The following is a 27,701-nucleotide window of genomic DNA, read 5'->3' as shown; positions in this document are numbered from 1 at the left end:
GGAGAGACAACAAATGGCATATTGGTGTGTTCTTGCTCGAATTACTTTTGGAACCTAATTTCTAACAACAAGAAAAAGGAAAATAGGACTATTTGCGAGTTGAAGTTTCCTACACAAGAAAAAGGAGCGATATTCTGCGCTATTCTGCAGCCACTGTATTGTCAGCAGAACTTAACAGGTGGATAAGGAAGTACTGGCAAATTAAGGATGTACTGTAGCAAGGAGAGCCAGGTACTATTCACAACAATTTCATTCCTGGAAAGGGAGATACTGCATTTCTTGCACTGCCTCACTGGCATGTGGGTGATCCTGATATACATATATTTCTTGCTACAAGGTAAGCTGTTGTAATATTACTATGCATATAAGGTTTAGATATTATTCTAGTGATTTTGGTCCTCTTTTGTCTCACTATAATATTTATCTTTCTGTTTCATTATTTTTCACTCATTTTCTTGTCACCTTTCTACAGTATTCAAAGCCTCTCAATTGCTCTTTCCACTAAGCTAGTAACATTTCACCGGTTATTAAAGAGTTTTCTTGCTTTAAATTATTCTTTATTTTCCTTATCTGTGTGTACTTTTTAATATTTGTAGACTCCTCCCTCCTTCACCTATTTCTCCACTTTTCTTCCCGAATACTGTTTTCTTTCTCACCATACAAAACATTTTGCAGTTACTGTACAGTGGGTTACTCTGGCTCAGAAAGCTTTCTAATAAAGGAACCCACACATAAACTTATATGGGGCATGTGTATTAAGGGAACACTGGAGCAATTCTGGGGCAAACTAACTGCACCATACTGTATGTATCAGGAAATAATCCTATTGATTTGAATTGAACTTATTTTTTCTTTAATTGCTCCCAGAAGGTTTCTGTACAAATTCTAAAATACTCTGAAATAATTGTATTTCAAAGAATTAAAGGAAGCAATTTGATGTAGCTTTTTTAGATGTTTTATCTATAAGTGTTGGTATGAAAAAAATATCAAAAGAATGTCCCAATCTATTATTTTTATTTTAGGATTTCAATTATCATTCCTCATAATGAAAATATCAATGTTTAATCCTTCACATTTACCTGTACATTTCTTTAATCTTTTCCCGTGCATACCATTGAAGATACTTATTAAAGTAACTGATATGCAACATGGGGACAATATTTACAAATAAAAAAATATTTGCTAACACAACCCCAGGTTTATTTAAAAAAATATATATAATCCAGTTTTCTTATCTTTCATAAATTCTGTGCTGTTTGTACACACCAGCTTTGCCCCCGTTCCCAGCTATGAACTCAAAGACTGAACCCAGATGGGGAGTGTGGATATGAATTTATTTTTTTTGAAAGCTCAAAGAAACACAACGAGCACAACATGTGCCTGTTTTCTGCCCCTTTAGTCTCAACTGTTTCTCACTTACTAAATCCTACTGTTGAATCTCCTTTGCCATTAATGTCTTTCAAACCCCATCTCCCCTCCCCTTTAATGTAAAAGTGAGCCCTCTTACTCAACTGTTCCAGTAATGCAGCAGTCAGCACTGAGTCCATGGAATATTGTAAAGGTGAACTCTCACTCAGGACCAAATTGAACTAATACCAGTTAAAAAGAGATGTTTGATGCCTTAAAAAAATACTTTCAATTATGTAAATAGAAATTTTAGCTGTCATAATGTATGAGGGAACAGCAACTGATTTTCTTCTTTGCTCTGCTCCTGTGATACGGTAAGTACACGTGTGCACATAGGAGAAGGACACGGGAGAGATAAAGCAGACATAAGGGCAGTAACGTGCACATTAGGCTCCAGGTTAAATGTTTGTTGAAGATTCTGGGATAAACTTTAAAACAACTTGAAACAAGTTCCTACTTGACTGATTTTTTGTATATAATGTCCTAATTTTAACCTACAGTATACATATTATAACATATTGCTGTCTTTAGTTTGATTTGGACTTTAAGAAGATGTACTTAAATGTATTTTAAATGTACTTAAACATTCACCATCTCAATCAATAACTACAAACCGTTGCATTTATTCTTCTTCCCACTTCCCATCTAAATCTCCCAATTCATATCCTATAGAGTCTCATTCAATATGCAGTGAGGCTGCTTCCCTGTGCAAAGAGGGAAAACTCAAAGAGATCAACTCCATTCATACAGTATGAGTGGCACTAATATTCCCCTACGCTGTGAAAGACAGATTCATCACATACTGTACCATGTCGCGTCCATAGATTATAAGAGATTCCTTATTCCTAGTGTTCTTTTTCTTGTATGATGCACTTATTTGTACTTTATGTACTCTTATTAGTTGGGTAACATACTGAATACAATGTTGATGCTATATACTGTATGGTACTGCACAAACATACTGTATAAACCTAGTTCCTGTTTAAAAACAAAAGGTGGTTGATGGATGTCATCCAAACAAAACAAAATTAACCTGAGAAATTTAACTTAGAAATCCATAGGCTGAATAACGTCTCCAGCACTTAATTAAGATCAGGTTAATACAACAGGAATGCCACAGTTTCATTTATCTGTTACTATAACTGCTCTCTGTAACCACTCTCCCTATTTATTCATATAATCAACCCCTTTAACTAAGGTGTCCAGATTTTAAAAAGTAAAAACCGGGACATAAAGTATTAACAAATTATTACACTGATCTGCACAAGACTCACATACACACAGACACAGACACACAGACACAGACACACACAGACACACACACACACACACACACACACACACACACACACACACACACACACACACACACACACACACACACACACACACACACACTGACCTACACAACACTCACACAGACACTGATCTACACTACACTCACAAACACAGACACTAACCAGCACAACACTCACACAGACACACCTGTACAACACACACACTGTCCCGTACCAGACAAAGAGCCACTGACCAGCCCAGACTCACACACAACATACAGTACACAAAGACTGACCATCACATAAACACACATATCTGATGTACAGGTACCAGCACTAAAAGAAGGTGCTGCTAGGAGGAGCAACCAAGCTCACAGGGGCCCTCATCGGCAATCTGAAGCGGCATGTTGCTCTCTAAATTCATCAAAGCAGAGAAGCTCCTCCTCCTTTACAGCTGCCACCAAAACCGGGACATTTATACTGTAAGATTTCAAAATAATTGTCAGGACACGGGACATTTGCTGCAAATCTGGGATGTCTGCCCCACCTTTATCTACTCCACTATCTGCTGTTTGTAACTCCTCCACTAAGTGTTCATTATAACCCCTTAAAACTCTTCCATAACTGCTCCTAATAACTAGAGATGGGCGTTCAAATTTGTTGCAAATATGGCATTTGTTAGCAACCCTGGATATCTATAACTGAACGTTCAGCGCTTTTTCTATCCTTAAAACATTTGTGCTCAAATGCGAAAGGAGCGAATGTCTGCACGTTCGCGTAGAATGTATAAACCTATAAACGAGGGTAGGCTAAGGAACATCCACCCACATTTTTTTCTGTCCAATCCGCTTTCGAAGATTTGTACGCAAGTCGAATTTTGTTCAAAATACCGCAAAGAATTTGCGACTTAAATTTGAACACATTCGCCCATCTCTATTTTTAACTCCTCCCCTAAATGCTCCTACAAATTCGCCCTTTACCACCTTCCTTAACTGTTCCTATGACCATTCACTATTACTTCTATAAACCACTCCCTAAAGCTTTTCCCTAACAGCTACTACAACTGCTCCCTAGAACTCGTCCCCTAACTGCTCCTCTAACCTCTTCTTCTCAGGCCTGGGACATAATGTCCCTGCCAGCTTTATTCTAAACCTTGCCAGGATAAATGCGGGTCTTTTCTCCAATTTGAACGGAGTTTCCCGTGCGGCGGCCGCTTCAACAGATAAGCGCTAATGGCGCTTATCATTGAAAGCGCCCGCAGCGCGAGAAAACAAACAAAAAAAAAGCCGCGCGCCGCCGCGTTAAAAAAAACCCGCGGAGAAAGCTGCATTAGGTTAAAGGCGGCCGCGACTGTAGTAAACACTTATGTGCTGCTGCTCGCTGTTGCTTGCTGCCGCTCGCTCTACCAGGAGCTTTTTGCTGTCCTGGCAGAGGAGACAGCAAGCGCGCTTGGGAGGCGGGTATCACTGTGTGTGTGTGTCACTTGGTAGCTGTCAGTGCGTGTTTGTGTGTGTGTGTGTGTCACTTTGAAGTGGTCTGTGTGTTTGTGTGTCACTGGGGAACCTGTGTGTGTGAATATGTGTGTGTATATTATATAATATTTAAAAATTTTAAAAAAAAGACATGTTGTGAGAATAAATTATTTATTAACATTGTGCAACTTTGATAAATATATTCACACACACACACACACACACACACACACACACACACACACACACACACACACACACACACACACACACACACACACACACACACACACACACACACACACACACACACACACACACACCCACACACACACCCGCTCCCCCAAGCGGCAAAATTTCAAACCTGCATGTCTCTTCATATTTTCTCAGCCTCCGCATGCATGCTGATGAGGGAGAAACTATGATGAGGGAGAAACTATAGCCGCGCTGATTACAGATGCAGGGGCTTTGTGCATCTGTTCAGCGCGGCTCAGCCCTCCTCAGCGACACTGATTTTACTATGTCCTAGGCCTAACTCTTCTAACTGCTCCTATAACCGCTCCCTATAGCTTGTCCCCTAATTGCTCCTTTAACTGCTCCCTATACCCCCTCCCTAACTTCTTCTACAGTATAATTGTTCTCTATGACTCCTCCTCTAACTGCTTCAATAAGTACTCTCTATAACTCTTCCTATAACTGCTCCCTATACAGATCTAGGAAGACTTACTGTTTGTGTTGCCACTGTCGTGACCATGATGATCGCGGTCCCAGATGGATTCATGCTGTGGAGGGTCTAATCCAGAAGCATGGACCCCCTGCAGCGTGATCACGACAAACACTGTCCCCAGTGCATTGGCCGTTTGCTTTTTTGGTCGCTGCGCTGGGGATAAGGTCAAGCTACATCTGTATTTCCTCCCCTAAGTGCTCCACTAATGGCTTCCCAAATTGCTCAATGATGCCAGAAGTTCCATTTAAGCCCAAAGTACCTTGTTGTATGTTTATGTCTATGTATCAGTCTCCAGAAAGGCACAACAGATGCAAAAAAAAAACGGCACCAGAATCATCATGGGAGCAATGGGATGGCTTTTTTTTTTACTTTGATAAATCTGGTGTCGTTGTTTTGTGCCAGATTTGCAGCTGGGAGTCCTTGATACCCCTGTGACGATAGCCTACACAGGTCTATTAATATTACACAAAAATAACTGGGTTTGAACTGAACGAGACTTAAGATATAATAAAGTGATTTTATTCCTTAGGATAGGTGAACACACGAATAATACAGTAACAGACAAGAAGTACACTTACTTAGGGGTTGGGGAATGAGAAGTTTGATGTAGCATTTCTCTTCAGCAATCAGGTAATCATTCAGCTGATATCAGGTATCCATATCAGCAAACGAAGACAAAGGATATCTGGGGAACAGCAGTTTATAAACCTTTTGTCCCTCTATCCTTAACCTTAAGTACCTGTGATTGGTTTTCAATTATCTCCAGCCAATCTTTGATGGGGGAACACATTTTAGTACAGGCCCCCCTGCTAGCTGGCACAGGCGCAGTAGAACTCTGGGGTCTCATTTCTGTAGCCCCACATTTGTAAATGGAATGCCAGCCTGTCTACCCATCTGGATCTCTGACAGTAAAACCTTTGTTGGAAGGTGATAAATGGGACACTTAAAAACTGCTCTGCTATGAGCCTCCCCCGCCCTCAAATAGACAGGGAGGGTGATAAAACCCTTTGAACAATACTTAAGTCCTAGACATTGGGGCGCCTCTAGGGCCATCTGCTATCCTGGTATGCAAAGGGGTTTCCTCTGGGTCTTTGTCCATACCTTGGGACACAGTATAAAACATAAAACATAACCGTATTAAAATATCCGGTTCTGTTGGGTCCAGCAGAACCATACTTCCCAGTTCTCATGGCCGGAACTGGGACACCATATGGTCCAAAAAGCGACTTGTACGACCTACGGAACCGGAGATACACAAATGCACATTAAATAATTTTCCATTTTAATACAAAAATCTCCGCTAACAAAGAAATCTCAGCTTTTCACTAAATCCCCATTGAAAACAACGGGCTTCTCCGCCATAGACTTTCAATGGTAAATTGCCGTCATTGAGGTCAATGGGGTTTCTCCGCCATTGAAGTCTATGGGAAAAGTCCCGAACCTTCAAGGGGGTCAATACTCCGTCGGGTTAGTACTGGAGGGTCAAGGATGGTTCTGCAGCGATGCCGGAGCAGTGACTGCAGACACCCCAAACCTTGATCCGCTGGGCCCTCCGGAACCGGAGATATGGAGTACCAAAATACAGCATTTCACACTTAGTCATTTCTCTGAGCCGTTTCTGCCGCCGCCGTCAAAGTCTATGGCACGACCCGTTCTTCTCGGTTCGACCCTTATCGGGGGTCCAGGATTTGTGGACCCGGTTGTGGTCGAGTGGGGGGAAGCCTAGGAACTAGGGGCAAAAAGAATTTTATTCCTAGGGGCCCTAGAACTATTTATTCCCACGCCACTTGACGTTGACCTTGACTTGTAAGTGATCAAAGCTCTCCTATTGAAAATGTATCCGCTTTGCGGTCTGGACGGCAGCCAACTTGTTCTTCGAAAGTTACCTCGAGGAACCTCCATTGAAGTCGATGGACCCATTGACTTTCAATGGGAAACCACCGCTCTCCCTCTCGGACGCCACCTGCTGGTCTTTACAGAAAACAGGACTAAAACAACAAGATTCTCCATTAGAATGCATGGAGCCCTAATGGCGGCCAATGGGGACCTGCAAAATGGTGCCTGAAAAGGCGGGAAAACTTCACAAAGAGCTATAATCATTAAAGGACTATTAACCCTTGTGCTCCAGGATGGATTCTAGTGTGTGTGATGCAGACACTGATTAAACCAGACATTACAATGGAACAGGGAAACAGGGGAATACACATGTACATGTCATTACAGGGGTTAAATCACTGTTCTGGGTCTTAGCCCAGTTAACCCTTTGACTCCCGGGTGAGGTCAGGGGATGGCCAAATGGGGTGTAACCCCTTTAATCCCGGGCCACCCCCTTTCTCCCTCTACAACCCCATGTTGGTATAATGTCCTTTTTTTTAGGAACTGTTGCTCTATGTTTGAAAATCTGGTGCACAAAATAACACCAGATTTACCAAACAAATGACTCCTATGGCATGGTACAACAGTAAAACAAATGGAGAGAAGAGAATAACAGGCAAAGAGGGAAGGATGAAGAGAAAATATGAATGGAAAGAATAATAATAATAATAATAATAATACTGTAATAATAATAATACTATAATAATAATAATAATAATAATAATAATAATAATAATAATAATACTGTAATAATAATAATAATACTGTAATAATAATAATAATAATAATAATAATAATAATAATAATACTGTAATAATAATAATAATAATAATACTGTAATAATAATAATAATAATAATAATAATAATTATAATACTGTAATAATAATAATAATAATACAAACTAGACCCCTTGTTAAAATAAATTAGCAAGAATTATGAATTTTCAAGTTGTCTAGGGAGCCCTTAGAACCTGAGAGTCACTATTTCCAGTGATTTAAAAGTATGCACTCAATATAACAAAGCAATGGGGGAAGTAAGCTGGACGTGAGTTGTATGGGGAGCGTTACTGTATTAGCAGGAGAGAGTGATACCACTTTATAGATCATTGGTTAGACCAGATGTTCTCAATTCCAGTTGTCAAGACCCCTCAACATGTCAGGTGTTCATGATATTCCTGTTTCGGCACCGGTGGCTCAATCAGTGACTCAGTAAATGAGCCTGCTTCAGCACAGGTGGCTCCACCAGTGGCTCAGTCAAAGGTTGAGCCTCTGATTGATATTGTGAAAAAATGGCCTGCCGGGGAGTCTTGAGGTCTTGAATTTAGAACCCCGAACCTAAAGTACTGTGTTCAATTCTGAAAACTATGGGCAATATTTACGAAGTGGCCTTCTGCCATAAGACACCATCGGTAGCTGGAAGAAACCTTAAAGCCCATTGACATAACATTAAGGAAAGGTGTCTTCCAGTGCTGGAAGGTACATTATGGCTGAAGACTAAAGGTGAATGTGGCCCTATTTCTCCAGGACGACATCCATTAAATACAGGGTGTATACAACCTCAACATGTACAGTATTCTGAAGCTAGGGTCACGTTTTGATGTGTGTATAGCCCCCGATAGCATTAACTCAGCCCCCTTTCCAAATCACTCCAAGTCCTATAATATTTCCTTCACTTTATTGGAAAAGAAGCAATAAATACAGGCACTTGTGGATGGTGTGTTGTAGTGATTTGTAGTTAGAAGCAGGTAGAAAGAAATGGCCTTGCCATAGGAGGGTAACAGAGAGGTACTCACTCAGCCGGTGTTGAACGTGAAAGGAATTGCCAGTGTACACTGGGTAACAAGATAGTCTAGGGACAGACCATCTGTGAGCAGGGCAGAAGGGGAGAGCAGACTAGCCCATTCTGAGAAGGATCTCAGAAGCTGCAGTAGCAACTCACTGATTACGTGTCTAGAGGCAAGAAATGCAACATTGTAACATATTACACAGGCACAGTGTGTGTATGCAAGCTCCATGCAGCTGAAAATACAGTAGAGGCAACGCTTATTCTAACAAAAACCAGTGGCAATTCCCCAAAAGACCCAGGTACACCCAGGTACATTCTGAATACATGCCTTAAACTTTCCTTAAACTAGCCCCAGCATTTCTGCATTGATTAATGGCCTATCAGATTAATAGCGGGGGTCCCTGGCAGTCCCATTCAAACTGAATTGGACTGCCAGGGATCCCTGCTGTGTTAATCCTATGGGTCGTTAGTCAATGCAGAAATGCTTTAAACGTGCCTCAAACTAGCCCAGAACATACCCAGCACATACCCTGAATGTAACCCGGCTAGTTTAAAGCAAATGTTAGAATAAGCGTTGCCTCTACTGTAAGAAACTGACAGGCAGAAACTGCAAGGAAAGAGGGGGGTAAATCAGAGATGTGATTCTTGTTCCATGACACTCCCGGTCTGGTATCTGGAGATACCACTATATAACTTGAACATGTGGAACATATGTGCAATGCAAACAAACGTAACATAATAATGCAAAGTCCATGGCCACATAACGAGGCGATACCGGCCGGTACCACTGGCATTGAAATCCCTTGGCAAAGTCTTTTAGCAAAGGATGTTGGATGGATGAACCGGTCCAGGTTAGCTGGGTTCACCACAATGTCTCTCTGTGAAAGTCTCTGGCACTGTTTCTTTTTAAACTTATGGAAGAACAGTCCTTTTGTCTCTGTGGTTTTACCTACAGAGTGTATCCCCTTGTAGGTATGCCAGCTGTGGCAGCCTGTCACTCTAACACCTGGCGTTTGGCAGAAGGAGATGGCTTTTGGCTCCTTGCGGGAGCGGATCGACACTCCTGGAAGATCAGTTGTCGAATCTAGTCCAGTAAAGAGGGTGTCGTTCGGGGAGACTCTCTGGATCTGAGCAGTGGGGCTGAACACTGCACAGGTTTGATCGGATTCCTGAGTGTGGTAGACCAGAGATGATTGGAGGTACCAGCATTCTTCACCTATCTTTATTAGAGGTGCTGGCTTCGCGTGGCCGGTAAGGAATATCTTCTGGATGAAGGTCACAAAGTTGTTTTTGCTCTCTGGTTCCCTTTGTAGGTCACAGAGGTGCGAAGTGAAGCAAGAGATGGCATGTTCTCCATTGTTTGGGAGGCGCCTTCTTGGTGAACGGAATGGTAGTGGGTTCACCCAACTGCCAGGTCCATCTTTGATGAGCTCCTTGACCGTTAACATCAGGAATTCTCTATCTCCCATCGATGGTGTTTGCTTGTCGTCATCCCTTGTGGTCTGGAACGCCGTGCACCCTAAGTCATCGGTGCATTCCTCTTGCACGAGAACTTCTCCACGTATTTTGGTGATACGCCTTTGTGTCTTTTTGTTGACTGCTGTCAGGAGGTTGTTTTCTCCTAGGACAGGACGAAGAACAGTCTATTTTGTCCTTGTAAATCCCTTTGTGAAATGTCTTTGCGACTGTCTCTTTTTTGACATGCGAGAGGACAGTCTTTTTGCCACTGTGGCTTCACCTGCAGGGCGCAATCTTTTGCAGTTTGCCAGCCATGACAGCTGGCTGCTTTGTCGCTTGATACTCTGTGGAGAGGAACAACTGTACGTGTTAGTCTTGCCATTGCTCGCGGGAGGATCGTCCGCTTGTTTATTGTCTTTTGGACGATCCCTTTGTCGGTCACCTTTGGGAGGTTACTTTCTTCCTTCAGTGGAGTCGACTCATCATCCTTGGTTGTCTGAACCACTAAGCATCCTAGGCCATTGTCACATCCCCTTGATGTAAGGATGTTCTTGTCGATCTCAAGGGTATGACCTTGTCTCTTCTCTTCACTTGGCTCTCCTGTCACTTGGAGATGGCCAAGACATGGTTCAGAGAGGGATGTGTCCACATTCTGTTATCACCATTCTGCGGGCGTCAACATAGTCTTGTCCGTGCTCTTTGTTAGTGCACGCGTTGCCCACTGTCACCCATCCTAGGTCAAGTCTTTGGGCGTATGGCGCGTTGTGGGGATCCGTTATGCTGTTTACGAACTTTATGTACCCTCAAGATGTCTCTACCGAGCAGCAACAAGATCTTGGCGCCTTGTTCTACCGGCGGGATGAAGTTGGCTATTCTTTTGAGGTGCGGGTGATGGCGTGCCACGTCTGGTGTGGGAATCTCGTCCCTGTTTGTGGCCATGTGGTTGCACTCGATGAGTGTGGGGAGAGCTATCTTCACTCTGTTATACACTGAACGTATGACGTAACCGCTTGCTCTTCTCCCTGCTGTCTCAGTTGACCCTGCACAGGTTCTGAAGGTGTAGGGGGAGGCATTGTCTTGTAAGTTGAATAAGTTGAAGAACTCCGTCTTCGCCAATGATCTGTTGCTTTGGTCGTCGAGGACTGCATACATCCGAATAGCCTTCTCAGGTTGTCCCTGGGGGTGCACTGCGACAAGGCATATTTTGGAGCAGGACATTTTGTCACTTTCTTTTCCGCAAACCTTGGTGCGCTGAGATGTGACAGATGTTGGCTCTCCTTCCTCCGCGCCATGCTCCGCTACGGAGGATGGGTTGTTGAGTTGGTGGAGTGTCAGCGCCTCTGGATGTAAAGATGTCACGTGCTTGTCACTTTTGCACACTGTACATTTGATTTCTTCTTTACAGTCTCTGGCTAGGTGAGTCGTGGAACCGCAGCACCTGAAGCAAACTCTGAATTCTCCAAGTAACCTCTTGTGTTCCTCTAGGGACTTCATCTTGAACCCAAAGCACTTTTTAAGTGGGTGTGGCTTCTTGTGTATGGGACATTCCCTGTTTGGGTCCCTTGGTTCCTCGTCTCCAGTGACTGACTGATCGGGAGTAGTTTAGGTCGTGGGAGGCACGTCCGTCCTGTGGGCCGAGATGAGTGTTTGAGTGTTACCGTATCTCACCACTGGTCTCTCATTCCTCAGGCTGCTTACACTGTGTGTGGTTTGCACACCGAAGATGAAACTGGGATCGTTCCTTGTCCTTGCCGCTTCGCGGATGAAGTTCAAGAAGAATGAGAATGGGGGGAAGGCGACTTGCTTCTCCCTTTTGTATTTGGAGCCTTTTGAAATCCACCTTTCTTGGAGGTTGTAGGGTAGCTTCTCCAGGATGGGTCTCACTCCACAAGCTGAATCTAGGACGTTGAGACCTGTTAAGGAATGGTCTTTTCTTGCAAACTCCAGCTCTTGCAGCAGGTCCCCGAGCTCTCGTAACTTCGAGTAGTCTTTAGCTGTGATCTTGGGAAAGCCGTCGACTCTTTTGAAGAGTGAGTCCTCGACTGCTTCGGGGCTACCGTAGCACTCTTCTAGCCTTTCCCACACTAGGTCAAGACCTACTTGGGGGTGGTTCGCGTTTGCTGTCCGAAGTCTCTTCGCGTGCTCCCTGGATTTGTTTCCCAGCCATTTGAATAGCAGGTTGAGCTCTTCCCTTGCTGAGAAGCCCAGGCTGTTGATTGTGTCCTTGAACGTGAACTTCCACGTGCGGTAGTTCTCAGGACGGTCGTCAAAGTTGATGAGTCCTGTTTGCACCAGGTCACGCCGGATCCTGTACTTGGCTATGTCTGTCAGGCCTGAGGCATTGGCGTGTTGGTCCCGTTCTGAGGTATTGTAGTTGCTGGGAGGGTCCATGTGGTCGCCTCTTCCTTGGCGTGGCCGCGTGATGGCTGCTGGTCAGTGTGAGGGGCTGTGTTCTCCCGTATGGGTGTACCTGGATTGCGAGCCTGTTGTGGTGCATTCGTGTGCGCGCTGGCGTGTGGATCACTCTTGCGGCTGTGGCTATCCCAGGCAGCATGTACCACTGAAGGAACAGCATCTTCTCCTCGTGGAGCTAGCAAGTCTTCGGTGTCTGTGGAGTCACTCCCTCTGTGTTGAGATGGTGCGCTGGTGTTTACACTGAAGAGGCTCCTTACGTAGTCTTCAGTGCGTTGGATTGGATCCTCTGAGGCAATCCGTCTGTATGATTGCTCCCCGCTGTCCTGTTGCGCGGCTGCTTCTAGGACTTCAGCTTGGGCTATGGCGGCGGCGGCTTCCTTCTCTTGATTAAGTGCCTCTAGTTCCGCATCAAATTCGGCTTTCTTACGAGTAGTGGCTGCGGCAGTGGCGGCGGCATTGGTGGCGGTAGCGGCGGCAGCAGTGGCGGTAGCGGCGGCGGCATTAGCGGCGGCTGTCTGCTCCTCCTCTTCTATGCGCGCTCTTCCTGCTCTTACGGCTGCCTCTCTCCAACTATATTCGGCCCTGGCACGTGCAGCCTCTGCAGCGGCTCTCGCCTTGGTAGCGTTTGTGCTTGCGCTGGATGCGTTAGATGCGCTGATCTCGCTGACCTTGATGAGTGTCTGGATGTGCTTGAGCTCTGCGATGCGGTCTCCAGGAGGAGCTCTTTTCTCTCGCTTTGGGCGTCTGCGATGGCGGTTCGCACACGGCTGTCACGTGTCAAGTCAATATTGTGCTGTAAGTCCCTTTCTTGCAACATTTCTCCCTTTCAAGAATGTTCGCCGGTGTTAGCCCTGGTCAAGTAAGTGACGTATGCCTCTGACAGCCCTTGGTAGCATGAGTGGTCTATCTTTAATTGAGTTTTGCCTGCTCGAGCTGTTTTACAGAATTGCCAGCGCCGGCGACATTGCGTATCCCAAGTGTGGTGGTGTCCCAGGCCAACTCTAATTTAGCGCCGTGCGCTTCAATGTCAGTCTCATATTTTTCGCAGGCCTTTTGTGTCAGTGTGACTGTCCGTTTAGGCCTTGCGTCTGCCTGCGCCTGTTGCAGTTGCGCAGCGGTCTCTGTGTCAGAGTGATCACTCTCCTGCGTGATATCTGGTGAGGCTCTGAGTTCTGCCATGCTGTAGGTGTGCGTAGGCCTTTAGCCAGTGCGTGTGGCGTGCGGTCTGTTACCTGTGTCAGCGATGGGCGACTGTCTCAGATGATGCCGAGCGTTGTCCTGCAGTATTCAGCGCTGGGGTAGCTGTAGTCACAGGTGTCCAGTGGCTCTGACCCGTGTCCTGGCAGGTGTCCGGTGGTGTGGCCCTTGGTGGCGCTAGCCGTGGGGAAGTGCGCAGGGTAAGGTGAGATTGTAATCCCTCACTATGGAGCTGTGCAGAGGGTGAACTCAGACAGAGAAAGGAAATCAAGTTTTGTGTAAACTGCACTGTCTGTCTGCAAAGCTGCTGCCCTGTGTGCAAGGTTGTTTGCTGGCTGTGTGCAGGCTTTTGCTGTAGAAGGTCTGTGCTCTTATTAGCAATGTAAAGCTGCTCGCTTGTCTTTGCATAAAGTAGTAGTTGTTTGCTGTATAGAGGCTGGTGGCTCTGTGTAGCAATGTGGAGCAGTATGCTTGTTCTGTGGTGGTGAGAGACTGATGTTTATTTGCTGTGTAAGCTGCTTGCTTGTTTCTTTAGCATAAAGGCTGTGGGTAGCAGCTCCTCTGTGTGTGTCCTCAAAGCACACGGTCTTCGTTCTACTATTCTGAAGCTAGGGTCACGTTTTGATGTGTGAATAGCCCCCGATAGCATTAACTCAACCCCCTTTCCAAATCACTCCAAGTCCTATAATATTTCCTTCACTTTATTGGAAAAGCAGCAGTAAATACAGGCACTTGTGGATGGTGTGTTGTAGTGATTTGTAGTTAGAAGCAGGTAGAAAGAAATGGCCTTGCCATAGGAGGGTAACAGAGAGGTACTCACTCAGCCGGTGTTGAACGTGAAAGGAAGTGCCAGTGTACACTGGGTAACAAGATAGTCTAGGGACAGACCATCTGTGAGCAGGGCAGAGGGGGAGAGATCAGACTGGCCCACTCTGAGAAGGATCTCAGAAGCTGCAGTAGCAACTCACTGATTACATGTCTAGAAGCACGAAATGCAACATTGTAACATATCACACAGGCACAGTGTGTGTATGCAAGCTCCATGCAGCTGAAAATAAGAAACTGACAGGGCGAAACGGCAAGGAAAGAGGGGGGTGAATCAGAGATGTGATTCTTGTTCCATGACATACAGCTTGGAGGAGAGAAGTGACTGAAACTTTCAAGGGTTTCAACAAGTTGCAAGAGGAGGAAAGCATATTTCAGAGAAAGAGAAGTGCTATAACAAGCGGTCATGGTCTGAAGCTGGAGGTTGCAAGACTCATGGTCAATGTGAGGAAGTACTGTAATTCTTCACCAAAAAGGTGGGTTATTCGTGTGGCCAGGGCAGCAGTCAGGGGGGGAGAGCCGGCACAAGTGTCACGGGCCGAGTGGCGGTGCTGGAAGTTGGCCTCGCCCAACTGCTGCATTCAGTGGCCGTGCCGTTGGTTGCTGCCACTAGCCCCAGCTCCTGGCTGTCCCCAGCTGCTGCCTCGTCCCACGCCGGGAATGTGTATTTGGAGGGGTGGGGGTAAATGTATTTGTGGATATGGGGGGTGGTAAGTATTTTGGGGTGGTGGTATATGTATCTGGGAGTATAGTAGTGGTGTTTGTATCTAGTAAGGGAGTTATCTGTAGTGTGTGCATGTAGGGGTTTGTGTAGTGTGTCTGTATCTTGGGGGGGTAGTGGTGTCTGTATCTGGGGGGTGTAGTGGTGTATTTGGGGGGGTAGTTTTGTATTGAGGGGGCATTATGGGGGGTTGTGTGGGCAGTGTGGGAAGGGGATTTGTATGAATATTGAAGGGAGTGTGTGGTCAGGGGAGGAGAGGGAAATGAGTGTGAGGAAAGGGGGATAATTAATTGATAGCAGAGGGAGGGGAGAGAGGAGAGGGGATGTAAGAGAGGGAGTGGAAAGTGAGTGAGAAAGAGGAGGGAAGAGTAAGACAGAGGGGGGAGAGAAATACAGCTGTGAAAGGGGAGGGCTCGCAAGGCCGCCAACACAGAGGGGGTGTGGGGGGTGGTGGCAGTGCCGATGTCGACAAGGGGGGACGGGGGGCAGGCAATGCTCTAGTCCTGGGCTCCAAGAAATCTGTCTGCGGCCCTGTGTGTAGCTGCTGAAAAGCTACAATAGATAACTTCCCCAACAGGCATTTTCATTCTGCGTCTCTTAGATACAATGCACCTCCTGTTCCCCATGGGTGTCAGATTTTGATATGGAAAATTTCAATGGGAGGAGCAATGCATAGATTATGGTGAATTATGTTAAATTCCAAATCTCTGCTTGAAAATGTTTCTTACATTTGTAGTAGACTATTTATCGGAAAAATCTAAGCTTCTTCGTAGATGGTGGATTTTTTCTGAGCAGAAGAAAGGGGGAGTGAGGAATTATGCATGGTGATGCCCATGTATTATGTATGTCCTTTAACTCCTCCATATCTCCTCTTATTGACACTCCCTCAAAGATAAGCTAATGCACACACAAGCACAATGAGAGAAAAGTACTTTGTTACATTGACATATGTTGAAAATGCCTCACTGTGCACTAGTTTTGCTCTGAAATTGCTTTGACCTCACTGTATATATGTTCATCAGAAGACTTAATTGCATATACATTTCTCATTGTTTTCTCATGTAGATTGATCACCAGATTTCGCAACCATGCAAAAAGCCCTGAGGATATTTACTTTCTTAATGCTGATGACAGCCTTTGGCTTCTTCTATAGATTCACCTACAAGCAGAGCTGCTATTTCTGCATGCCTTTCAGATTCAAGGCCATTAGTCCAGAAGATGTTCTGAAACAGGGAAATGGCATCATGTTTCTGGAGACCACTGACAGAATGGAGCCCTCTTCCTTGGTATTATGTGCTATTGAGTCAGCAGCTCGTGTGTACCATGATAGGCCTGTGGTTTTTTTCATGAAAGGTTTGACCAACATAACCTCGGAAGAAGATATGAGCAGAACACGCAAGAGTTTCCAAACACTCTCATCTTTCGATAATGTCTATTTCTTCCCTCTGAGAATGGAGGAGGTGTTTAAGGATACACCTCTTCTCTCCTGGTACATGAAGGTAAGGTAGTTTGGACTTTAGTACTTGCACATAGAGGGGATTGAGACATTTGAGCATATGCCCTAACATGGCAGAAATTTCCAAACCATAAAAGTGTCAACATTGAGTGATTAATTTGGTTATACCTTGGCGTTGGTATGCAGGCTTATGACGCTTTGGAAAAAGGGTTAACTAAATAACCAAGTACTTATTATTATTATTGAAGTATTTTACTTTATACTTTTTACCATATATGTTTTGTCAATGGAATGTAGCATTGGGCACCCTTGTCTCTTGTTATATACAATTGCCACGCTCAGTAGCTCTCTTGTTGACATAAATATATATTCATGATGTGGTGGGTGTGGGAGTTTGAGCTAGCTGGGAATGTGTGTTAATATAAAAAATATACAGTGCTTTGGTTACAGAAAAGGATTATCACAAGAACATACAGTTCTTATAAATGAGGACAATTTCATCAAATAAAAAAGATAAACAAAGAATTTCTTCAGTATATGTTACCACTAAACATGTGTAAGATTCCTTTCTCCCAAAGGTCTTGATTTGAAAGTATGAGACATAACATATCTTTTTGACGTCAGATACTCCCTTGGACATACTCCCTCATACAGTAATTAAAAAGTAGGGCTTTATATTCTTAATTCCCTTAATTGAGAAGAACATAAGCCCACCCCTTTCATCAATCGGTTAATGACAGTTTTACGACGTAAAAGAAAAATACCTTTTTTTCCCCTTTTAGATTTTGCCTAAATATATAAAAGGCTTTATAACTGTGTTTATATAATACAGTACTTAGACACACGTTATCTTTACTGTTGCATCTGTGGCAACCTAATGTCTATTTTTGCATGAGAAATACAGTAGGTATCTGTCATTGGCACCTCCTTAACATGAAGTATTTGGCATAACTTGATTAATTTCATTACAACTGTTGCATATTCTTGAGAATAGGTGTCAGTCCCACGATATCTTCATATTTAATACATGTACTGCTTTTGGAATACTTCTTAGCCATGTCCCCTGATACTCTGCAAAATCCCCCAAATAATGCCTTTCAATGTAAATGTAAAAAGGTCCTGTTTATTCTAGTGAAGCCATATTTAAATCCTCCCACTTGCAAAAGCAGATGTCCTTATCTCTAAATACCGTCAGTCCTATAAAACCCATAAATTGGTGTTTTTAAGTCAATTTGTAACCAACTTCAGCTCCTTGTGTTCCAGATTGATTAAAATACTTAGTTTCTCTTGATATTATCATTACCCCTCCCTTCTTAAAATGAGGGAAAGTGGGTTGGTTCACAGGGCAGCCCCCGTGCTCACACAGATACAGCATCCACACTGATATGATGAACCATCCTTAGTGTCTCAATCAGGGGTCCACATCCCCACTGCTGTCTCTTTCTAGCAGTCTCTAGCTCCCTTTCTGGCATCCTCTTGAGCCTCTCATGATAAGTAACATTAGGCAAATGTGCCTAAAAGGACTTTTGCCCATTGAAAGCAATCAACACCCTAAAATAATAAAAGTGTTACTTAACTCTGCCTCTGTGAATGCCGTCCTCTTTCTCCTCCCCGGGGCACCCGCTGCAAAAATGCAGTTGCTTAACCATTAAAATAGACACCAAACGATTCCATGCCCATGGCCATTAAAAATTAAACAAAAAAAACCCATAAATAATTATCTCTCTTTTTCTCTCCCTCTATATCCTTCTTCCAATCCATCCCCCCTATCCCCTCCACCCCTCTACCCCTCTCTCTATCCCTATTCAAGCTCCTCCCGCTTATCCCCTATCCCCTCCATCACCCACTCCCACCTCCACTCCCTATACCACCTCCCTATCTCACCCCCCATCCTCCCCCTATATCCCCTCCATCCCCCTATCCCATCCTCCATCCCCCTATCCCACCCTATCCCCCTCCCCAAATCCACTCCCGCCTCCCACCCCCTCCCTTACCCTCCCACCCTCTCCTCTCCCCCTCTTTGTCACTCTCCCCCTCTGTCACTCTCCCCCTCTCTCCATCTCTCCCTCTCTTTCTCTCCCCTGAGAGCAGATCTTTAACAAGCCAGCAACAGTTTTCAGATTGTTCAATGCGGATTGGCCTCTTTTAGACTGATTTGCGGAAAAAAGGAACGGGCCCATCCGTGGTGGATCCCAAACCGCAAAAACAAATGTCCATCTCTAGTAAATAGGAAACCTTGTAGTTCCTTTATCAGTGGGCTATGGACACACGTGAGAAATTTCTATCGTGACACCTATAGATCCTTTATATAATTTGTAATTATCCACAGTTAAGTATATAAACATATACAGTATAACATGAGTGATGATAAATATATTTAGCAGACCTACCTAGGGCCATTGTTTCCCCAACTGCTCTAATTACTGTACTGTAGCTAAAGGGCTGGCTCTAAGCTTGAACCAATGAAAGCAGGTGTAGCTTTATCTGCGTTAGGTACTGTATGGGATATTAAAACCAGGGACTGCAGTTGAGAGGCATAAGACGCCCTCAACATTAAAAAAAATATATATAATTATAAATATACAAATATAATTATACTTTTTTGGTATACAAAATACATTAATGATCATGTTGAATCCATTCAACTCATTACTGCCATGGTTTTTATTTTTTATTCATGGTGGAACTGAGTAAAACATTCAGAAACCTTTTATTCTAAGCAAAACATCCCGGAATATTCAAAAAGTAAACAACTGTAACCACAGAGTTTTAAACTGTTGACACACATATACTAGGGCTGAGAAATGGCAAGGAACTGAAATACAGCAATTGCACAGTACAGTTCATGAACTAATACAATTAGAGTAAAATTAGGTAAATATTTATCTGTCACCAAGCATAGACACACAACCTGGATCATGTGCATACAGACATTTGTATATTAGGGGTTGTGTGGTGCTAATTGTGTATATCTTCCTCTCCATACAGAATTTAACATATTTTTGTGGATCAATAAAACACAGCCCCAATGATACAGTATTTGCATATAGGATAACAAAGGAATGCAACATAGAAATACACACAACATTGTGTTTCAACATGCTGTTCTACTTGGCATTGTGTACCAGTGTTGCGATAAAGGAGGAGCATCAAGCCATTTAATGCTTTCTCGATTATATGGAAAATAGTCCTGACTTTAGTAATCTACGTGTAGCTGTTCCTGCCTCACAATTTCACAAACCTACCCCTTACAATATATCACACGCTATGTCACCTGAATCATTTCCTTTTCTCTCTAGATCAGTCCTTGCTCACTTCTTCATTAAAGTGTAGTACCTCCTATAACCAGTGCATTAATGACATTTGCATGCTTAAGGTGTTAGTCCTACTAAGGATCCAAGTGTACTAATGGCAGTGACATGTTTAAAGGGTCAGATCTGGGGTATTGAGGCATTTTTTACCCAAATCTGACACATATGAGTATTTATAAAGGATTTGTTTTAGTTAGTTGGTAAACTTGGTGAGGTGAGACTTGGGAAGGGTTTGATTTCATCTGGTTGCTCCCTTTTGTCCGATGTCACTATGTATTCAACAAGAGCTTGCACGGGCAATGGCCCTTTCTCCTCCCCCTCCCTCTCGTTATCTTTCTTGGATCTCTGATAAGAGCAGGTTGAGAAAAGGGTAAAAAAAAAAAATAACTTAATTAACAAACACTTCCTTATTCAGAGGCCCCCTAAGACACCTGGGACACCTGTACCTTCTATCCCCCCCCCCTGTCGGCAGCCCTGCATCTTCCATTTACCTGGCCAAGTTTCCAGTACATCCAAGTGTTTCTGCAGAGAAATGACATCCTGCTTTGATTATACTAGCTTACACAAATTAGTGTCATCGGCAAAGATGGAGACTTTGCTCTCTATGCCAACCTAAAGGTTAGTAACAAATATGTTTAAAAGCAGGAGTCCCAGTACCGATCCCTGAGGTACTCCACTCACAACTTTAGCCAAACCTGAAAAAGTTCAATTTATGGCAACCCTCTGGTGTCTATCCTTCAACCAGTTTTCAATCCAGATGCAAATATTGTTACAGATTCCAATTTGCTTTATTTTGTGCACTAACCTCTTGTGTGGAACCGTATCAAAAGCCTTTACAAAATCTACGTAGACCACATCAACTACATTACCCTGGTTTAAATTCCTACTAACCTAGTATTCTCGTGGAGACCAACTTTTTGGGGACCAGAAACCTGCAGAGAATGAAATCTTACCTGTGTAAGCCTATTGAAGTGATGCCCAGCACCTACTTAGCTAGGATTCCCCCAAGTAAAACCCCTGTTTTGGTGAGAGTAGCTGTAATCTTGTATCGTGTTGTGCCTGCTGACTCCTTGTCAAAATAAACTTGCTTTATTTAACTCCTTCATTCTGTCTGGCGTTTGTGATCCCATTGTACATTGTCCTAGTCTTCCAGGACAATAGCTTTCTATCAATATGAGTCTATAAATATATTTCAAGTTCCTCTTTTTATTTACACACAATCCTACCTAAAAGAGAAAAGTGATCAACAAAAATCAGATCACAGTGAAGCAACAGAGCTGAAAAATGTCATATAGGTAGCACAGTACGCCATACAAACATAATTTTTTTTTCAACTTTTGTGTGCAGCTCTTTAAGGTTTGATAGCATGTGCAACCTATTACCCACATACTGTACATACAGTAAAACAAAGAATAAGGAAGCATTCCAATAGTTCTCAACCGCAAAATGTATGTTTGAAGGCACCTTGCCATTTAAAAGACCTTATGAAACTGGAAATAGTGCAGAGAAGAGCCCCCCAAAAATGAAAGGGGATAAAATATCTAATTTATGAGGAAAGGCTATCCATGTTAAGATTGTTTCCATTAAAAAAGAGGTCTCTAAGGTCGCGCTTATAGTCCCAGCGATGGCGATGCAACGTCACGTCACGTCAAAACAAATGTATTGAATCTGTCGCATGCGCTTATAGTAGGAGCTACGCGACGGCGAAGGAGCAACGGCTTGATCAAGATCGCTGGAAGTCAATTACATTTGATTTTTCAGTGACCGCAGCGTGACGTCAGCGTTGCGTTGCCGTAGCAAGGACTATAAGCGCGGCCTAAGGGGGGTTATGATTAATATTTCCTAATATATTCAATGTTAATACAAGAAACTTTCAAGACAACTTTTCATCCCACGTACAGAACAAGGGACACAGGATAATCTACAGGTATTGAGATTAGAAAAAAAGAGATTTCATCAGCAACAAAGGAAATTGTTCTTTACCGTAAGGGCAGTATTAATGTATAATTTACCTCATGTAGAATGTGATAGCAGATACAGTACATACAATATGTTTAAGAAAAGGTTAGATATATTTAAGGAGGAAATGTATACAGAGATATGCCAAGAAAGTTAAATGTAGGATGGGTTTAAATCCTGGGATACATCTGATTACCAATACAGAAGTCAGGAAGAATTATTTTTTTCCCCATTATAAGACATATTTGGTTAATATTTCACTTAGGGGTTTTGTTTTCCTCTCTCAAACAAATACAAAATGAGTATCTCAGTCAACTAAATTTACATTTGTTGATCTTAATGGCCAAATGTCGTATTCAACCTCATCTACCATGTAACTATGTTATTTGCACCTTGTGTGTTCCCATCTCCAACCCATATGGTGATGGACACGGTCCTCCATTCTCATGCACTACCTGTTGTGGTCCGATTAAGATTTACCAATGAAAGGTAATCTTCTATCCTTCTCTTCTTCCCCAGAATTGTCATTCTTGTCTATTCAGTGTTCAGGAAACATGTGCTCCAACGTTAATGGTTATTAACATAGGTCAATTGACATTTTGGACAATACTTCCCCTTATAATGCTGTTATTTTGTCTGGAATCAAAGTCTTTCAATTTGGGTTTGTGGGCACCTGAATAGTCCAGAGATGTACTGAAAGCCAAGGACCTTCATTATATGCTGATGATCTTGAGCTGCTGAGAATACAGCAGTGTAGCGGAAGAATTGTTTTTTTGAACTCCATAGAAATTACAATAAAGGCAGTGACAGTATAAAATGTACTACTCATAGAGACTATAAAGCAGATATAGTAGATATCTTTAGGAGAAAGTTAGATGTCTTTTTAGAAAGGAAAGATATGCAGGCATATGTCGAATAATTTAAACATAGGAATGGTTTTCATCCCAGAGGAAATCTGATTGCCATTACTGGAATCAGGAGGGAAGTTTATTTTTCCCATTTATGAGACATACTGTAATTGGTAAATGTTTCACTTGGGTTTTTTGTTTGCTTCCTCTGGATTAATAGAAGAATAAAAATAGGACTTGTATTTTACCCAATTAGAATTGCTCAAGGATGTCTTCTAGCTATCCCTTTTGTATCCAAAGCCCTCTCCCACCTAAAAACTTTCTCACTCCCTCCCCCGCCACCCCCGCCCGAAATTCCCTTCCCATCAATATCCTACTGGCATCCTCTCTGTCAACCTTAAAGGACCTTTCTTTAAACACACTCTTTAATGCAGCATATGGGTAGCTCTGCTGGCTGATTCTATACTGACCTTGGCACCTTGCAGATGCACTTAACAGAACACCCTCCTGTCTCTGGAAGTTCTCCCCACTTACCACTTATAGTAGATTGTAAGCTTTTATGTCTAAAGCGCTTATTCCCATTGTGTTATAATATTATGTCACCTGCATTGTACAGTGCTATGTACAGTACCTGAATGGCACTATATAAATAAAGATAGAAATACATACTTTATCAAGGTTTCAGTACAATGTGAACTGATAATTGCTTTGCATTGTAAACTACATAACACTACAGTTGTCATCCAAACATCTAAGGCCAGTAAACCAGAGAACTTCTAATGTATTAGTGAGGTACTTTATTGCTTACACTACTGATTGTGTTTTTATCATATTTTACTGTAGGTTAATCCTAAATCGGAATCTTACTGGATCCATGTCAGCTCAGATGGCTGCAGGTTGGCTCTCATTTGGAAACATGGTGGTGTTTATATGGACACTGACATCATCTCAATTCGACCCATTCCAAATGAGAACTTTCTGGCAGCCCAGTCCTCTCAGTATTCTAGCAATGGTATTTTTGGACTATCTCCCAGACACAGTTTTGCCTGGAACAGTATGGAGAACTTTGTTAAGAACTATGATGGAGCAGCGTGGGGACACCAAGGACCAAGCCTCTTCACACGAGTTCTGAATCAGCTTTGTGTCCTGTCTGAATTTAAAAGTGAAGATGATTTTTTGTGTGGAAACATCTCCTTTTTAAACCCTCAACGTTTCTACCCTATTTCATACCCATCTTGGAAGATGTACTACCAGGTTTGGAAGAAGTTGCCAACTTTCAACAACTCATATGCTTTGCATCTCTGGAACTACATGAATAGTGATCAACGTAAGACTGTGGTTCCTGGGAGTAACACTTTGGTGGATCATCTCTACCAACAGCATTGCCCCACCACCTACAGAGCTGTTTTGAGGCATGAGGGAACCCCCCCCTTAGATATTTACTAGGAATTAATGGGGGTTTCTTCCTTTTTGTTGTTTACAAAGGATTTAACCATCCAACTCATAAGAAGGCGGATCCCCACATTATGGAGACCTTGAATGGAGAAGGGTCTTGTTTCCAATCTGGTACAATTATTTACACAATTTGTGTGGCTTCGCTATGAACGATAATTCTACCTCAAGGCTTGCAAGGCCCAGGGAAGTAGTATTATTCCATCAATACCAGCCACAGAATTGCTAATTTCCCCTTCATTGGTGAAAGTAGTGGATCAGCTCTTACAAATCCACATTTTATTGTACTGTACTTATCTGGGTGCATATACATAATAACCCTCAGCCAGTGGTTTTAGAGTATATAAAGACAGAGCAGGTAACTCCACTACTCAATGGGATATGCTAAATACCCATCATTAGTCCCAATCAACTTTTTTCTGGACTCTTCTGGTCTTCTCTAACTGATGGGCACAATTTACACATCCCTCATCCATGAGACCATGTTAATTGTATACAATTCTAAATAACGAAGCCAACAACATCGGAGCTTGAGACAATTATGTGGAGTTCTCTACGCTGTCTCCCCATTATTGATTAAATAGGGTGAAGATTATGTAATAAACTGTAACGACAACAATAATTGGTGTTTGGTGTATGGCATTACATTGTTTTATTCTGTTTGCTGAAACTGAGCCTTAGGTGCTCAATCTAGATCCTACAAAGCAGCTTTTTCAGACATTTTTCCGCCCAAGTTAACTATTGAAGTTAATGGGGAATTTTGACACTATCAGTCGCTTCAGCAGATACAGAATAAGCTCCTAAAATATGAAATTTAAGAAAAATATTTTTGTTTAATAATATCAATATTTGTTTTGCTATGGCTCTGAGATTGTGTGCCTTGAAGGTCTCTTAGAATTGACATAGGTTCACAAATGACCACTAGGTCAGTCCCTATACATGCAAAAGAAAAATGTTAGGTCTCATACTGTAAGTACTTTACTATGATGTTTTTCATTTTTCTGTTTTTTCGGGTAATAAACTAATAATGTTCTATTGATTTTTGTTTCATATTGATAGTTTTTAGTGCACATTTACTATAGCTTTTAATATGTTATTTGATATTCAGTCCTGCAGCTATAGTATTTTTGTTGCACTTGTGTAGCTGATACATTTATTAACGATAGAATAATATTTTTATTGTATGTTTTCTAGTTTGTATTTTTTATATATATGTATATACTTGAGTAGCTCTCTGAAGTCAGAGTGATAGTTATTGTATGTGTTTATCTCCTTGGAAATGCTTTACTACAGGGGTTTTATGGCTTAGAAATGAAAGGTCATATATTTCACATGTGTAAATGTGGTTTTAATAAGCATTGTCTGCTCTTTCTATCACGATCCATTTTAAATAGGCATGCCACGTATAAAGCCTTCATCTCCATGTAAGGAAACTTTGATATAGCCTTTGTTTGAAAGAGTTTAAAGCTTCTCTAAAAAGGGCATGTGATGTTTAGAAAACACTCATAATTGTAGAAATGTACCTGTGTATTCTTGAGTATATATACCATATAGTTGTATACCATAACTATAATAAATGTTGCAGTCACTGTTACTCTTTCAGATATTAATATGTACATATTTGTACATATCTATCGGTCTATCTATATATTTGTTGATACAGATCTATCTACAGTAAAATCTATGTTATCCGGTATGAGTGGTGCTGAATAAACAAAAATTCTAGTTAACTGAGAGTCATACTTGTTTATTCTTGTTGTACAAATTTTCAAAGAATTACAATACAGTATAATGGTTAAAGTATAAAATAGTATACAGGTTCTTGGAAATACGCGGTGTTGCCGGACAGGTTCAGGATGGATTCTGATTACTACATTGAAGATTTGTATTAGGCTGTATGAGTAATGCCAGATAACACAGATTTGACTGTATATGTATATGTATATATAACAAAATACATATACCATACACACACACACACACACACACACACAGCATTGTGGCTAACTAGTGGTTAATCGCTAAGGTAATGAAGAGGTTAACCCCTACTGCCACTTCTCAGGTGGGTCTAACCACCCACCCTGGGGCAAATATCCCCTTCACCCACCCATTTTGTTTAATTCCCCAAATCACAATTGGCCACATTTGGCTAATAGGGATATTGGGCATTAGTGTAGGGGGGGGGGGTATGTTGGTTGGGGGGTTGGGGTGGGTGAAAGAGATACTTTCCAGAGAGGGTGGTTAGGCCTCCTGGGGTGGGGGATCAGAGGGTTTAACCTCTTAGCTATTACGGTAATTAAGGGGGGTAAGTAATTTAGTCCAGTCTGTCCTGCCTCTTGATGATGTAGCTAACCAAATATCGGCACCTACTCTACGTCTTTAGGGGGGAATGCTGAAGGACCATATTCGGTTATCAAGGGGATTGGATAGGACATTTAAATATCCTGTCCAACCTTTTTGATGACGTAGATGAATGAATATGGTCCTCTAGTGTTCCCCCTCATGACATAGAAACCCATATTCTGGCATCTACATAATTAAGGGGCAGGACTTGCTGGCCCGTTTGGGTTAACGCTGCGGAGGTCCTGCTTTAATTCTCCCAGTCCCCAAAATGTACTGTTTTAGGGGACGCGTCGGATTTCAGCATGTTCATCCGTGGCACAGAGAACAGCAAGCCGGGACATAACTTTAGGTAGCATTGCCAACTTAAAATGTCTCTATTCATAAAGTCACAAGTTATTTAAATGGTTGGAAGTGTGCTAAATTGTATAGAAACATTTCAGTTTTACATTTCAGTCAGTGTTAAATTGGTGTATTTTTAGAGCAGATATTTGAGTTAAAGATATAAATATTGAATCCTATTTTAAAGAACATTGAAATTGCAACAATACCCACATACTGTACAATCACCATATTTGAAAAGTTTTTATTTTTGTCTGTAATGCATACTGTATTTCTGCTGTGCACAAATCATTGCACAAATCATTGCACTAATCATACAGTGCAATTTTCTTTGTAGTCAGTTACAGGATATAATTGGCATGATTGGGCATTAACAGGAGAATCTTGGGAATGGTACATATAGACCAGTGATTTTAAACTGGGGTTCCGCAGGCACCCCACACCTGGAGGAGGCAGCTGCGGACCAATGCAACAGGGGAGGCCTCGCCCTAAGGTACAGTAAGTGTGTTTGGTGCGTAAGAGGGGAAGAGATATACAGGGGGAGGCGAAGAGAGAGCTGGAGTGTAAGAGGGGACAAGGGACAGACGGAGGGGAGAGAGAAAGATGGGGGAGGGGGGAGAGAGGGAGTCGGCTGTGGGGAGAGAGAGACAGGGGAAAGAGAGATGGGGGGGGGAGAGGGTTGGGGGTCCCCAGAATTTCACATTTCCTTAACCCAAATAAGGTTGAAAACGACTGATACAGACAGTAGTGGTTCACATAAAGCTGAATTATTTTTGCTCCTGAGGACCCTGCAACACAAATAAAGCTTTGAATAAAGAAATGTGGTATAGCAA

General features: G+C 42.6%; 1 protein-coding gene across 1 annotated transcript; it reads left to right on the top strand.

The window, feature by feature from the left end:
* Positions 1 to 254: 254 nt before the first annotated feature.
* Positions 255 to 25,916, top strand: LOC142465389 (alpha-1,4-N-acetylglucosaminyltransferase-like). Its single transcript, XM_075569356.1, has 3 exons — positions 255 to 337; positions 16,226 to 16,659; positions 23,578 to 25,916. The coding sequence occupies exons 2-3, from the start codon at positions 16,249 to 16,251 to the stop codon at positions 24,178 to 24,180; spliced, it is 1,014 nt and encodes a 337-aa protein (XP_075425471.1). The 5' UTR covers positions 255 to 337; positions 16,226 to 16,248; the 3' UTR covers positions 24,181 to 25,916.
* The last annotated feature ends 1,785 nt before the right edge of the window (positions 25,917 to 27,701 follow it).

The sequence above is a fragment of the Ascaphus truei genome, chromosome 14 (assembly GCF_040206685.1).
Source record: "Ascaphus truei isolate aAscTru1 chromosome 14, aAscTru1.hap1, whole genome shotgun sequence".
Taxonomy (NCBI): domain Eukaryota; kingdom Metazoa; phylum Chordata; class Amphibia; order Anura; family Ascaphidae; genus Ascaphus; species Ascaphus truei.
Note: the sequence above shows the minus strand (reverse complement) of the source record. Positions and strands in the feature narration are given on the sequence as shown.